This window comes from Harpegnathos saltator, unplaced genomic scaffold, assembly GCF_003227715.2.
Source record: "Harpegnathos saltator strain DR-91 unplaced genomic scaffold, Hsal_v8.6 scaffold111, whole genome shotgun sequence".
In the NCBI taxonomy this organism is placed as follows: domain Eukaryota; kingdom Metazoa; phylum Arthropoda; class Insecta; order Hymenoptera; family Formicidae; genus Harpegnathos; species Harpegnathos saltator.
This window is the reverse complement of record NW_020229886.1, coordinates 1,233,591-1,248,234: the sequence shown is the minus strand read 5'-3', so window position 1 is coordinate 1,248,234 and position 14,644 is coordinate 1,233,591. Positions and strand designations below refer to the sequence as shown.

Sequence of the window (14,644 nt, the reverse complement as noted above, 5' to 3'; positions counted from 1 at the left end):
CGTCACGCAAAACACCGTCCTGGGTTGGATAATATCAGGTCCTGTATCTGTTACTCATCTGACGGTCTACAATTTTCATAATCTCGCTGTCGACGAACTCAATCAAACGCTTCGCACATTCTGGGAGGTCGAATCCATTCCCGCCGCCGGTACGCTGTCGGTCGATGACCAGCGCTGTGAGGACCACTTCCGCATGACCGCCCGGCGCGATGGCGACGGTCGTTATATCGTTCGATTGCCTTTTAAGGCCCCTCCTCCGCTGCCTCTTGGCGATTCACGCCCGGCCGCCTTGGCTGCCCTCCGACGGCTCACTCTATGGTCGCCACACGAGGCCTCGTTCACCGCGGAATATCAGGAACTCACGGCCGAATATAAACGTTTAGGACACATGACGAGAGTTAACTCATCGGACGACTGCCCTTTAGATCAAGTGTATTATATTCCTCATCACGCGGTTTTGCGAGAACACAGTGCCACGTAAAAACTGCGCGTTGTATTTAACGCTTCCTGCAAAACACTGAGCGGTCAGTCCTTAAACGACTACCTGCTGGTCGGCAACCGAAGTTGCAGGTCGACCTCACCGCCATTATACTACGCTGGCGCCAGGTAAAATACGCTCTCACCGCCGACATTGCAAAAATGTATCGGCAGATCCGAGTCGACGATCGCGATGTTGACTACCAGCGTATTCTCTGGCGGGACGTGCCTTCGGCCCCGACCCAAGAGTATCGTCTTCGTACGGTGACTTATGGCACCTCGTCCGCTCCGTTTCTCGCGCTGCGGGCCCTGCAGCAACTCTCCCACGACGAAGGATCGCGGTTCCCCTTGGCTGTTCTTGTCCTTCGCCAGAAACTTAACGTAGACGATTGCCTATTCGGCGCGTCGGACCTAGAATCCGCCAGAGCTACGCGGAATTAGCTCATCGATCTTCTCAAAAGCGGAGGATTCGTCTTGCGAAAATGCGCCAGCAATAATTCTGCTCTCCTCGCGGACATTTACATTCAGGATCACGGGCTTGCGTGTGGTAAGGATCTTCTGCCGGACGACTCACTCAATGTGCTCGGCATAGTCTGGCGACCCGCCCGTGATCTCTTTCAGTTTCGCATTCAACTCGACACCAGACCTGATGCCACGAAACGCACCATGTTATCCGTCATCGCGCGCCTTTTCGATCCTCTTGGGTGGGTGACGCCGGTTGTCATTACGGCTAAGATTTTGCTGCAACGACTCTGGTTGACCGGGAGCGGTTGGGACAATCCACTACCAACTCGCCTCTGTTCCTAATGGAACGAATTCCGCGCCAAATTACCATTACTCGAGACCCTAGAAATCTCTCGATGGACGACTACACACCCTAGCAACCGCCGTGTCGAGGTCCACGGGCTCTCGGATGCTTCCACAGCCGCTTACGCCGCCGTCGTGTACCTCCGCGTCATCTCCTCCGACGGCCTCGTGACCACTACACTGCTTATCACAAAATTCAAGGTCGCTCCGGTAAAGGTCATCTCCGTTCCACGATTAGAGCTGTGCGCGGCTCATCTTCTCGTAAAACTCCTGGCTTTCGAGGGCACGGAATCCAGTTTAGCCCACGCCTCAACCTACTGCTGGACTGACTCCTCCATCGTTTTGGCTTGGTTAGGCCAACCTTCGTCTAGATGTTAAACATTCGTCGCCAATCGCGTGTCCCAAATACAGGATCTCGTACCCAACGCCGCTTGGCAACATGTCTCCTCTGTTGACAACCCTGCCGTTTGCGCGTCCCGCGGACTCCTCGCGGAGGAGATTCTACATCACGATTTGTGGTGGTACGGACCATCCTGGTTAACGTTGACGGAGGTATCGTGGGCGCGCCGCTCCGCCACTCGAGGACAACGCTCCCTTGGAGGAGCGACCCGCGGCAACCGTACATGCGGCTACTATTAAATCGGAGTGGGATCTACAAACGCGCTTTTCCTCGTGAAACAAACTTCTCAGAGTGACTGCGTATATGTTTCGGTTTATTCGACGGCTACGAAAGTCTCGTCGCACTCTTGACGCGGAGCATTCATCCCCTCTATCGCTCCACGCGACCGAATTGAAAGAATCAGAGCTGTTTTGGATTAGGGAAATGCAAACCGTAATATTCCCGCAGGAGCTCACACGCCTCCGGCATTCTCGGTCGGTCGCCTCCAGCAGTCCGCTGGTACCCCTTGATCCCTTCCTCGATCCCGATCAAGTAATCCGTGCCCGAGGTAGGTAGCATCATTCGGCACTCTCGACATCCAGCAAATATCCGATAGTACTAGCGTCACATCCTCTCATCAAACTCATCATCTCTGCGATCCATCTTCACACCCTTCATGCAAGCACGACGCTTACCTTAGCCTTACTTCGACAAGAATTCTGGCTCTTACGAGCTCGGTCTGTTATCCGTCTTGAAATCCGTCGCTGCATCACGTGCTCGCGCGCTCGGGCGAAGGTCCCGAGTCAGCTTATGGGCAATCTCCGCGAATATCGCGTCACCGCGGCCACACGCGCCTTCTCTCACACCGGAATCGATTACGCGGGCCCGTTTCTAGTCCGTTACGCTCCAGTCCGAGATCAGAAATCACACAAGACGTATCTAGCGCTCTTTATCTGCATGACTACGAAAGCCATCCACCTCGAACTAGTCTCTGATTACTCCACAGCCGCATTCTTAGCCGTCTTTCAACGGTTTGTGTCCCGGCGCGGTTCACCTTCGACGATGTATTCAGACAACGGCACCAATTTTCAAGGGGCCGATCGCGAGTTGATTCACGCTTACCGGACTGCTGTGACTCACCCGGACCTCATAAATTGGCTGTCAACTGAACAGATCTCCTGGCATTTCATTCCACCAGCGGCTCCACACGTCGGAGGGCTTTAGGAAGCAGCCGTGCGAAGCATCAAACATCACCTCAAGTGATGCATCGGAGCCCACACTCTCACGGTTGAGGAGATGTGCACGTTGCTGTGTCGCATTGAGGCGTGCCTCAACTCTCGCCCGTTGTCCACGCTTTCGGATAACTTCGACGACTACCGCGCTTTGACTCCCGGTCATCTAGTAATCGGGACGCCACTCGTTTCCGTTCCAGAACCCAATCTGCTCGACGAAAAGGAAACGAGACTCTCCCGATGGCAATTAGTCTAACGGTTGTCTAACGGAGGAATTTTGGAAGGCGTGGAGCCGCGACTATTTGCATACCCTACAACAAAGACCGAAATGATGCATACGGCAGCGACTCGCCCGTGTAGGACAAATCGTCCTTATTGCCGAGCCCAACGCTCCTCTTAGTCAGTGGGCCCTCGGTCACATCTCGCGGTGTCATCCGGGTAACGACGGGTTGGTGCGCGTCGTCACGGTTCGCACCGTGACCAACGAAATCAAATGTCCGATCACAAACCTGTGTTTCCTATCCATCGATATCAACCTCGAAAGCGAGACAGCCACGGTGGGCGGACCAACTCAATCGTAAAAAAAAAAAGCCATCCACGGAGCATCCACTTCGAGTACGACTATTCGAGGCGGGCGGTATGTTCAGGAATGAGTGTGTCGTCTTAGAGACGCGAGCGGAGCTGCATGGCGGGCGGCATGGGTTCCCGGCGCCGGCTTACTCGAAGTCGGCGCAGCGGTTTCGTTCGGCGAGTAGCTCCAGCCGTGGCTGTTACGAGGCGCGCCACCAGACTCCGCAACCCGCGGGCAAAAATCCGCCGGCCGAGTATATCACCCAGCGCAACGGCCGGCGCGGTGCTTTCGCATGGCCTAACGCCGATTGTGGCATTCTCCGGTGTTTGGTCTATGCGACTTATAGCGCCCGTCTTTACCGACGTTCTCTCTAGGCTTTCCTAGAGCACTTTTCGCGCGTAGTCGAGATTCAAACCAGCGCATTCTACACTCTGCTGAGTTGACTGCGGTGCTAATATACCCTGCTGGGTTGAGGCTTTATGGTGAGAATCGACTTTAGCTTTGAGTTCGCCTCGTTGTCATGATTCAGGAGCGAACTTTGTCGCCTCCGTGTGGAGCGAGAGTAACTCTCTCTTTCCGAGCGTCCGTCGAAGACCTCGGCTGTTAGGAACGGCGTTGCCGTCTCCTTGAGAGTTTTGCGAACTCTCTCTTGCCAAGTATCCGTCTAGGGTCTTGGTGCGTTCAAAAGCGACGTGGTCGTTTCTTCGAGAACTCTGAGCTCTCTGTCCAAGCGTCTTCAAGGCCTTGGCTAGTCGCTCCGAAGCAACTGAGTCGCCTCTCGTGTGACACGAGCTCAGCGCGTTCATGTGCATTTCCACGCCTCGCAGGAACGTGGCAGATTGCAAGCCTTTTCGTCCGGAAGGGCAGGCCATCCGAACCGACGGAGGTCGTTTCATTCTAACGCCCGTGGACGTATCTGTTACGAGTGGTTCACGGGTTTTCGGCACCGACTTACGACCCGAATAGGCCGCACGAGACCTGAATCTACTACCATCCTTGACTCCGATCCTTTTGATAAGGGTGTTCCGGTATCCGTATATCTTCGCTCACTATTGAGCGGAGTCGTAAACACCGGTATTGTAGATACTTACAGAAGATCGATACTCGTGAGAGCGTCGTGTCTACGCAAGGTCAACCCGATTGATCCGACAAATTCGTCCTTTTTCGACGCAGATCGATATTTATTACTGAATCTGAGTTTTACCAGACGAGTTGACTCGCCGGTGCCGCGTAGATTTACTTGTTCGGTAGTAAGAGGTTCATCTATATTTTGTACGCAACTAAAGCCTGGCTATTACCTTATTCATAAATAGCAGTGGAACGTGAAAGCATGGCCTGCAGCTTACGTGCTGTCGCATTATTAATAAGAAACGCGACGTGTGTTTGTGTGTGTATGTGTGTGTGCGCGCGTGTGTGCGGTCAAGAATAATGCCGCGCTGCCTAACCGCATTACGGAGCGGAAGGGTTAACATTGCGCCAAAGATCAAAAACATCGACATCCGGTCGTCCGGCCGTAATAAATATAAAAACAGGTCCTTTGGACTCTCCGTCGTGCGTCATTACCGCCTTAAATATTTGATGAACGGGAATTTTACTGAATCCGTCTTCGCCGTGCGTTTTCTGTTTGCTCGCCAGCCGAGAGCCCAAAACGATTGCCCGATTCGTTTCTAATCGCAGGAGTGGCTGTCCTTGAGGCAGGCTGTCGTGTCCGAGTTCCATAAACATTCCGTGCCTAGTGGACATTTGTCATACACAGGACAACATTACGACGTCCTATAACTGGCCGACTTTGCTTTGCAGATGAGACGAAGGTATATTTAAGACAAATTCGACGTATTATGTTAGCGGAAAGCAGATAAGTTTCGCCAGAACGTATAAGAGCAGTAAAAGGCGAGAGATCACCTTCTATTTCTCGAGCTCCATCTCTGACTACTATTGAAGAGAAAACAGCAATCAAAAAAGGAAAAGAACGGAAAGACGAACAAGGTAAAACGAAAAGACGAACGAACGGATCCAAGGTGGGAATATATTTGCGATTGTTACAGGAGGAGGAGAAGAGAAAGTAAAAACAGAAAGGACTAAGAAAGGGATTGGAGTAGTGGGAGAGGATGAGCAGAGAGAGAGAGAGAGAGGGAGGGAGGAGGAGGGGGAGAAAGAGCGATTGCAAATAAGGGTGAAAGTCGGAATGACTCAGATCAATAATAGTGAGAATGGGTTGCAAAGAAGAGTTAGGGAAGTTAGGAAAGTAGAGAAAAAAAAGTTGAGATGGTGAAAAGGGAAAGATGGGGATAGACAAATGAATGAAGACACAAGAGAGAATGAGAGAAAAAGGAGAGGTGTGAATAAAAGAAAAAAAGAGTGAATAAAGAGGTGTGAGTAAGATAAGAGATATAAGATAAGAAAAAAGAAGAGAGAGAGAGAGAGGGAGAGAGAAAGATAATGAGAGGGAGATAATGAAGGGATGCAAGAGTATGAAATGGGAGAAAGAGAGTGAGCGAAGAAGAGAATAAAACGATGAGAGAACGATAAGAGGATGAGGCAAAGAAAAGAGGAGAAAATAAAATAATAAGAAGGGGAGGAGCGAAAGAAGAAGGAGAGAGCAAAAGGGTAGAAGGGAAGGGAACAGGAGGGGAATAAATATATATATATATGTATATATTATTTTTTGCTATAGGTTATAATAATTTTTTCAAATTAACCAGTATAACCAGTAAGAATAAGGTATAGTAAGAATAAATAATAATCTTCCTAAAAAAAGATTAAATAACCTGTGTATAAGAGGAAATTTATATTAAAATCAATAAGATTTGCATTATATATGTACAACATATAATCCCTCTAATTTTGAGAATAATGTGTTTATAATATTTTCCTTTTAATCTTAGAGGAATTCTCTTGAGGCCATATATAAAAACAATTCCCTCTAAAATTTAGATAATTCCTTTTGTTCTGAAATTACTTTTTTTTGGTGTTGCAAGCAAAATAACAAATACTAGCGGAGAGCTGTCGATCATCGGCTTCATCGCGTGGAAGCGTTTGGCTGAGAGATTGTTGGTTCAGTCGTTCGTATAAAGAGAAAATGAAGAACAACAGGTTAGCAAGACTACACAGACGACGAGATAGAATAGGCAGGAGCAGGGAGGTTTGTCAATTAATCCCGTGATTTTAGAGATAACGAATTCAATTTGTAGAGAATGCATCCCCGCCGCATTCCTCTTGATCCACCCGCTCTCGATCGGGTTTTATTCCCCAACGGGAGTTTTCCCTCGCGTGAGAAAGTAAGCGAGAAAGCTGGGTGGCGTTTAAAATCGATCCTCGGCCGCAAAAACCCATCCCGAACTTTTCGTCAATATCACATACCGAGACAATCGTGGTCGTGCAGGAGATTCATTTCCGCAACAGCACATTGTTCTCCGACTTCCTCTTGAACTGCGCCATTACCTGGCAACACCACGAGGAAAAATATCATTACACATTGTTACTACGAGAAAGGCAAAAGTGGCCGCTCAACCGCGCTGCGCTAGTGGAACTTACCTCCCCGTTGCAATAGCCGATAAGTACCGCCACACAGAGGCCACACAGAGGCCCTGGAAAAAGGAGAAATAGCGTTTTATTTCGATATTCGAGGTCGGAGAAAATGCAAAACGGCAGAAATGTCCGTCGACTTTACTGCAGCGCGCTTCACACAGATTACGGAGAAGCGAGCTACACTTCCGGTCAACTTTCAAATTTAATCTATGTCACCGGATTGCACGCTTTCGTTGTACACCATTGTGCGAGATTGAGAGATTACGATTCTCCAGATTGCGAAATCCACGCGGTATCGTAAAATGAAAAAGTGAAAAAGTGAAATAAATGAAAAAAATGAAAAATATCATATCAAGGTTAATTCGTAATATTGATATATATATCAATTGTTTATAGACTTCTGTGCTCATACCAGCGTATCTTTGCTTTGTGGCAAATTATTGCAGTCATGGCCGAATAAGCTTGACAAACAAATCGCAAAGATAACCGATGGATTTTCGAAGAGTTCCTTGCTACATGCTGCATTGCCAAGAGATATGCATTTTAACCCTTTGAAGCACGAATTTTTCTATGCAATAATAAAAGAAACTGATTACATATATAGGGGGTTTCCTGGGTCGCTGATTACGAATCTGGAGTCAAAATTTAAAAATTCAAAATGGCGGATCTAATATGACGACTTCAAATGGTTAACTTTGATATGATATTATGGATTTTAATTTCCGAAATCTGATAACAAATTCGTGATCAGCGACCCAAAAAATCTTCATGTACCTATTTCTGTCGAAATTGAAGGATTTTGAACATTTTTGTTCATCATATTGAATCCGTCATTTTGAATTGAAATTCTGACTCCGGATTCGTAATCGGCGATCTCAAAAACGTAAAATGAACAAGTTTCGTTACAACTGTTTTTATAGATCACCGTTAAATGAATTTTTACTGAAAAATATATAATTTTATGCAATTTGTTTATTTATAGGATGCTTAAATTTAAAAAAAAATTGACATTTTACATTTTTAGCACGTATATCAATATCTAACATATCTTACAAGTACAAAAAATTCGGACGAGAATATCAAAAAGATAGCTTAAATAACTAAAAATAAAGAAAGATAAGATGGGATTGTGGGACCCCACCATGCTTCAAAGGGTTAACGATGGAGTTTTCCCGGTAAAATAAAAAGGAAGTTTAAATTGAGGCAAGTGAAATGCCGAGGAAAATGCTTCGTGTATGACAGTGTCGTTCAGTGAAATCGCGATTCTATTGATCCGATACAATTTTACACGACACGAGGCGGTTCGTCCGTAACGGTGTAATTACGTTGGTGGCGTCGTGCGATTCCATGTCATGGGAGCAATTCCACGTCAATTTTGGATGCTCGAGGCACGCGTAGCCACGCTTAATTCGACAGAAGACTTATTAACAATGTTCATTTACTCCAGTGACATTTTATTCTGCACAAAGCGTCGGGTATATGAAGCGCTTCATCGATAACTAATTATACTTAATACGGTGCAATGCTGTTATTTAAAATCCGGAATGTATCATTGAATCCAGAATTTTCGCGTAATAAAAAGAGTTCAAATGTCAAAGTATAATTGGAAGAATATTTTCTCTTTTTCATGCAGCACATTGTAATATAAAGTGCGCATACACAGGCGATTCCTTTATTATATGCAACGTCGCAGAGCTATCACTATCTTTCAATTAAGATTGCTTTAATTAATTCTTTCATTAATTAATCAATTCGCTTGATTAAGATAAATCTTTTTTATTATTTAATTTACTTAATCAAGTAATCTCAGATCGAGAGTCTTGTTTAACGAAGTGTGTTTTACCAGCGAGATTGTTATTTTTCCATTTTTTCCATCTTATTTTTAGCGCTCAGTAATTTGCAAATTAAGGTTGTGAAGCGAAACATTCTCGGAGTCTCGAAACAATTCCAAACAAAATTAAAATTGAGATTATCGACATCTGTCAAGAGTCATTCTTATTTCTCTCACCATTTATGTAAAAAATGTGTGATATTCCAATATTTATGTCGGAAAGAAATTGACCGATAAAGAATATTCGCGAAATGTGCGTCTCCGATTTCGACGAAATTTGGCAAATATTTGTAGAGTAGCCAAAATTCAGAGAGACTCATATCTTTTTTATCGTCAATAGCTCAGGTTTAAGGGATGAAACTGCCCCTCAGAGTTTCATCCCCTTTATGTTATGTTTTAATAATTATTGCAGATAGAAAAAAACTTTTTAAACAAAAATTGTACGATTTTTTATGCCAAGTTTCGTCGAAATCGAAGACGCACATTTCGCGGATGTTCCCTGTGAGTTTTTTTTGCTGAACATGGATGTAATAATTGCAAAACACCTAGCGTGCAGCTTGTATTTCTTTCATCACACATATTCAAAAAATACATTTTTAACGCAATTGAACTGATTTTTACCGTTAAAAATACGATTGACTTCACAAAAAGTAAACATACATACGCATTTTTTCTAACTGCAACATTTTCCGGCTATTCGAGTTTCCAGTCTCGGGCTTGGCAGTTTTCAAAAGAAAATAAAAAAATCCTGTTCCTTGTTATGGAAAGCTATCAACGCGCGTATCCGAAATATTTTTACGTATTTTAATATCCCAAACTTCACTCGCCAATTTATTTGTTTACTTGTAACATACTTTTTCTTTCCTTTTTTTTATTTTAAACATTGTATCTTTAAACGTCGTATATTATTTCAAGAATTTGTAGAAGAATGACTGACGAATTAACTCCACGATGACGAATGCCTCGAAATATTCGAATATTGATCGTACGTAGCAGAAGAGCGCATTCGTGTACGCAAAATTTCTCAACACGTCCGATACTTCTCAATAAAACGCGTGCCTTTTAACAACAAAAAGAGAAGATTTATGTTTATCGTGCGATCATATTTATGCGTCGTCCAACATTTGTATACCAAGCGTATAAGATATTATTATTACTATTATTATACTCACTATTACTATGATTATATATATAATATATTCAGTCTTGATCAGTCGAATTAATTTTACTTGTATAGTAGAAATTCTCTCGAAGGTCGTCGATAAAGATTAAAGGCGCTCACCTGGAAGAAAGCTATGATCGCAGAAAGGACTTCGTAAAACTGCTCCCAAGGATGCTTTTCGGGCGGCCGAAATGGGATCACTAAATAGTGAAGACCCAAGAGAGGTACTAACAGCAACGTCGCCCTGATGACAAAATATTAGACGTTTGTTCGGAACGAGACCGAACATAGAATAGCTCCGGGAAGCTGGCTGGTGATTTGGATCGCAGAGCGACGTCCGCCTGCATCCAGGTCGCTCGAGTAAGCTCGACGACCGACCGGTCGTCCTGGTTGACGTCTGGGCTCCGTAAGGGGGCTACAGGCCCCACAGAAACGCGCAACACCGTGTGCCGACGCACCGCGTCCAGAGACGGCAGCGAAAATAAGAGAGAGGAATGACACGCACGTGATGACGCAAAGTGACACGCATTGTACAACGCAATGGACGCAATAGACGCAGTAGTAACGCAAGTAGAATAACGCAGAAGAACGACGTAGAAGGAACGCAGTAGAAATGCAGAAGAGAATAAGCGCAGCTATTTACAAGGCGACAACCGTTAGCCTACGCAAAGTCCCGCAGGACACACACGTCTGTGACGTCAACGGTGTGCGGCACCCGGAGCACGTCAAGTACGTGTAACGAAACGACCTCCGTCGTTTCGGAAGGCCCGCCCTTCCGGACGTAACGGCCTACAGCCAGCCACGGTCCCGAGGACGCGTGGAAAATGAGATCTGAACTCTAGCTCGCAGGGCGACCAAACCGCTCTTGCGAGAGAGCCAAGTTCCCTTGCGGATACTTGGAAGAAAGAGCTCTAGAGACGGCAACCGAGCCGCTCCTAAATCGCCAAGGCTCCCGACGAGCGCTTGGGAAACAAGGGAGCTCGAAGCTCCGAGCAGACGGTCGAGTCGCTCCTAAATCACGGCAACGCCGTAAGCGCGAGATCACAAGACGAGATTCGAACCATTAGCCTCAACCCATCAGGGTATATCGGCGCCACCTTCAACTCAGCAGAGTGTATAGAGCGCTGGTTTGAATCTAAGAGGTAAGAACGACCGCCCTAGGAAAGCCTAGAAAGGGCATCGGTAATCAGCAGTAGGGCGACAATCGCACCAAAAGCAGCACAGGTTTGTTACTGAAAATGGCCAGGTAAATGATATGGCAAAAGACAAAGCAAGGCAAGGCAAGACACGGCGCGCCCGGTTATATAGCCGGACGGCCGAATCTTGCCTGCGGGCAGTGGAGTCGCGGCCCGCGCCACGTAGCGGCCACGGTCGGAGCTGTCCGTCTGTCGCAGGGCGCCGGCAGGAGCCCCACGCGCTCGCCCGAGAGAGACCGGTCTCCTCGCCGCTTGCGAGAACACCCTGGTGCCCAGGCCGCCCGCCCTGCAGCGCCGAACCGCAAACCGAAATTCCGCACGGCGTGCCGTACGGATCGTACCGCCCACCTCCGTCGCGACGACGGAACTCAACTCGGTGGAACGAACGAGAAGGTCGCACTCGCGACTTGACGTCCATGAGGACCTGTTGAGCCCCTTCATGTTGAAGGTCTATTAGGGTGAGCCCCCTTTGATCGACCGGAAGCTTCACCAGCTTGACCAGTGGCCTGGTCAAGGTCGAGTCCGCTGTGCGCACCTGTGCTACGCGGATGTATCCGTCTGGGCCTGGTAGTAAGCGCGTAACGCGACCGAGCGGCCAACAAGCCGGAGGGAATCGCGCGTCCACAAGACCACGAGATCCCCGACTTCCAGCGGTCGAGAGGCGATGAGCCACTTTCCCCGATCCTGTAACTGGGTCAGATACTCCCTGGACCAGCGGTCCCACAGGTGCTCCGTCATCTGTTGGAGCAGCTGCCAACGACTCAGCCTCGTGACTGGAACCCCCTCGAGGGCCGGCTCAGGCGGACCCAACAGCGGCCGCCCGATCAAAAAATGGCCCGGAGTCAGGGCCTCTAAATCCTGGGGATCGTCCGTCAAAGGGCACAAGGGCCTGAAGTTAAGACAGGCCTCGATGCAAGCCAATAGAGTGGCGAACTCCTCAAATGCCAGCGCCTGGTCTCCTATCACCCTTCGGAGGTGGTGCTTAACGGATCGCACCCCTGCCTCCCATAGCCCGCCAAAATGCGGAGCTGAAGGAGGGATGAACTGCTAGGTGATGCCCTGGTTAGCCAAAGACGCCGCCACCGGTCTCCCCAAAGCCACGATAGCCTTAAATTGCGATTGCAACTCCCGGCTCGTAGTCCCTTGGTCGCTATAGATGGTAGCTGGCAGTCCCCTTCGAGCCACGAAACGATGGTAGGCCGCTAGAAAGGCCGAGACAGAGCAGTCGCTGACCACTTCCAAGTGCATGGCGTGCGTGACAAAGCAGACGAACACAGCGATGTAACCCTTAGAGGTGGTTCGCCCTCGTCCACGAGATGGAAGAACCGCCACCGGTCCAGCGTAATCCATCCCCGGTAAAGAACGGCGGGTGAAGCAATACCCGTTCACGAGGCAGTGGCGCCATTATCGGGGTAACCGGCGTGCCGCTATGACGTGTGCACCGCACACAGCCTCGAATTACCCGGCGCACGAAGGATCGCCCGGCAGGGATCCAGAATTGGCGCCTCAACGTGACGAGAGTAAGCTGCACTCCTCCCTGCAGCGTGCGCTCATGCGCATCCCGGGCAACGAGTGCAGCGAGCTGAGAGCGACGAGGCAGCAGGACCGGCTGCCGTGTTTCAGCCGGCAATGCCGAGAATTGTAGTCGACCTCCTACGCGCAAGAGGCCGCACCCGGCAATCGTGGGATTGAGTGGGCGCAACTCGGAATCCACGGCTAACGCCCGTCCATTACGCAGGCGAGCCAACTCGTCTCCGAAGAAATTATTCTGCGTGATCCGCAGCAGGCGTAGCTGAGCCTCACGCAGCTCGTCCGCCGAGAGGGGTCCGCGGACCCGCGGTATCAGCAGAAATCGTCGTACATAAGCCATCACGCGTATGGCCTTGCGGAAAGAAGAGGCCCAGAGAACCAGTCCTCCGGGTTTACTGCCGCTAAGTGAACCCTGCGGTGCTCCTCGCAACCGCTCGGGTCGACAGTGACTCGGAGTGCACTATGCCACTCTGCTGGGTCACCAGTGAGCCAGGAAGGCCCATGCCACCAAAGAGCGTACTTCCTTAACCCGCTGGGCGACAAACCCCGAGAGGCGCAATCCGCAGGATTGTCGCCGGATGGAACATGGCGCCAAGAGGCACCCGGTGTGGTCTCGTGTATGAACGAGACGCGGTTGGCGACGAAAGTAGTCCATCTGGATGGATGTCCGCCAATCCAGTGGAGTGCGACTGAGGAATCCGTCCAACAATAAATTGTCGCCTCGCCACAACCGGTAGCCTTTATCGTGGCCTGCATGAGGCGCGAGAGCAGCTGTGCACTGCTGTGCACAGCTCCAGACGGGGCAACGACACCCGCCTCAAGGGGGCGACCCTCGTCTTGGCCGCCAACAGAGTGACCCGTGTGGTCCCATCGGACCGGCGAGCCCTTACATAAATGACGGTAGTATACGCCCTCTCCGAAGCGTCAGAGAAACCATGCAACTGAGTTCCTACCTCAGTAGGAGACCATCTGGTCCAACGAGGGTTTCGGACTCCGGAAACTTCCGTGAGCCAGCTCCTAAAGGAGTCACACCGCTGTGCCACAGCAGGAGGAAGAGCCTCGTTCCAGTCGAGTCCGGCCAACCACAGATCTTGAAGGAGGATATTGGCCATTACTATAATAGGCGCCAGCCAATCCATTGGATCGTACAATCGGACAACGACAGGTAAGATGCCGCGTTTTGAGGTGGTAGACGAGGCATCGGCCCTAACCGAGAAGCAAAAGGCATCTTCGCTCGGAATCCAACCGCCCCCAAGCACAGAGGCCCCCACGGCCCCGGGGTCCGGCAGCGGCACTAGTGGTTCTCGGTCACTCTCCGGGACATCGGACAAAAGCCCCAACTGAGAGGCCGCCCAATTCCGGAGACGGAACCCGCCCGCCATGAGCAGGTTGCGCATGCCATGAGCGTGCTGTCGCCGGCGCGCTTCCTCCAGGGTATCTGCTCCCGCAAGTATATCGACGTACGTTTGTCGACGCAGTAATTCCGTTGCATGGGGATAGTGTTTCTCCTCATCCAGCGCGAGCTGATGCAGCGTGCGGATCGCCAGGTAGGGAGCACAAGCCATGCCATAGGTGACCGTGGCCAAGTGGTACACCCCTATCGGCTGCAGCTGGCTATCTCGCCAAAGGATCTGTTGGAGGTGTTGATCCTCAGGAGCTACTCGTATCTGTCGGAACATCTGCTCGATGTTCGCAGTGAAGGCCATCCGCCATGCCAGCAGAACCTCTCCAAGTTGCAGGCGTGGCCCTACGTGCACCAAATCGATCAAGGACTGTCCATTAGTGAACGCTTGCGAGGCATTAAAGACCATTCGGACCTTAAGCTTGGGAGCTCGTTTTATCACCGGGTGATGTGGCATAAAGTACGAGGGCTGTGGTTGTTCGGCACTGAGCGGCAGGCGAACCATATGCCCCCGCTATGCATAGTCCTT

General features: G+C 49.4%; 1 protein-coding gene across 3 annotated transcripts in view; it reads right to left on the bottom strand.

The window, feature by feature from the left end:
* LOC105180879 (calcitonin receptor-like) overlaps nt 1-14,644 on the bottom strand; it is a 50,937-nt gene that overhangs the window by 13,158 nt on the left and 23,135 nt on the right. For 2 of the 3 annotated variants that reach the window (XM_025301214.1, XM_025301225.1), the window contains 2 exons: nt 7,001-7,053; nt 6,827-6,907 (listed from right to left, as the gene is read on the bottom strand). In XM_025301214.1, the coding sequence (XP_025156999.1) occupies nt 6,827-6,907; nt 7,001-7,053 (134 nt within the window). Of the gene's footprint in view, nt 1-5,102; nt 5,199-6,826; nt 6,908-7,000; nt 7,054-14,644 lie in introns of those variants that run through there. The other variant, XM_025301219.1, reaches the window with a different exon arrangement.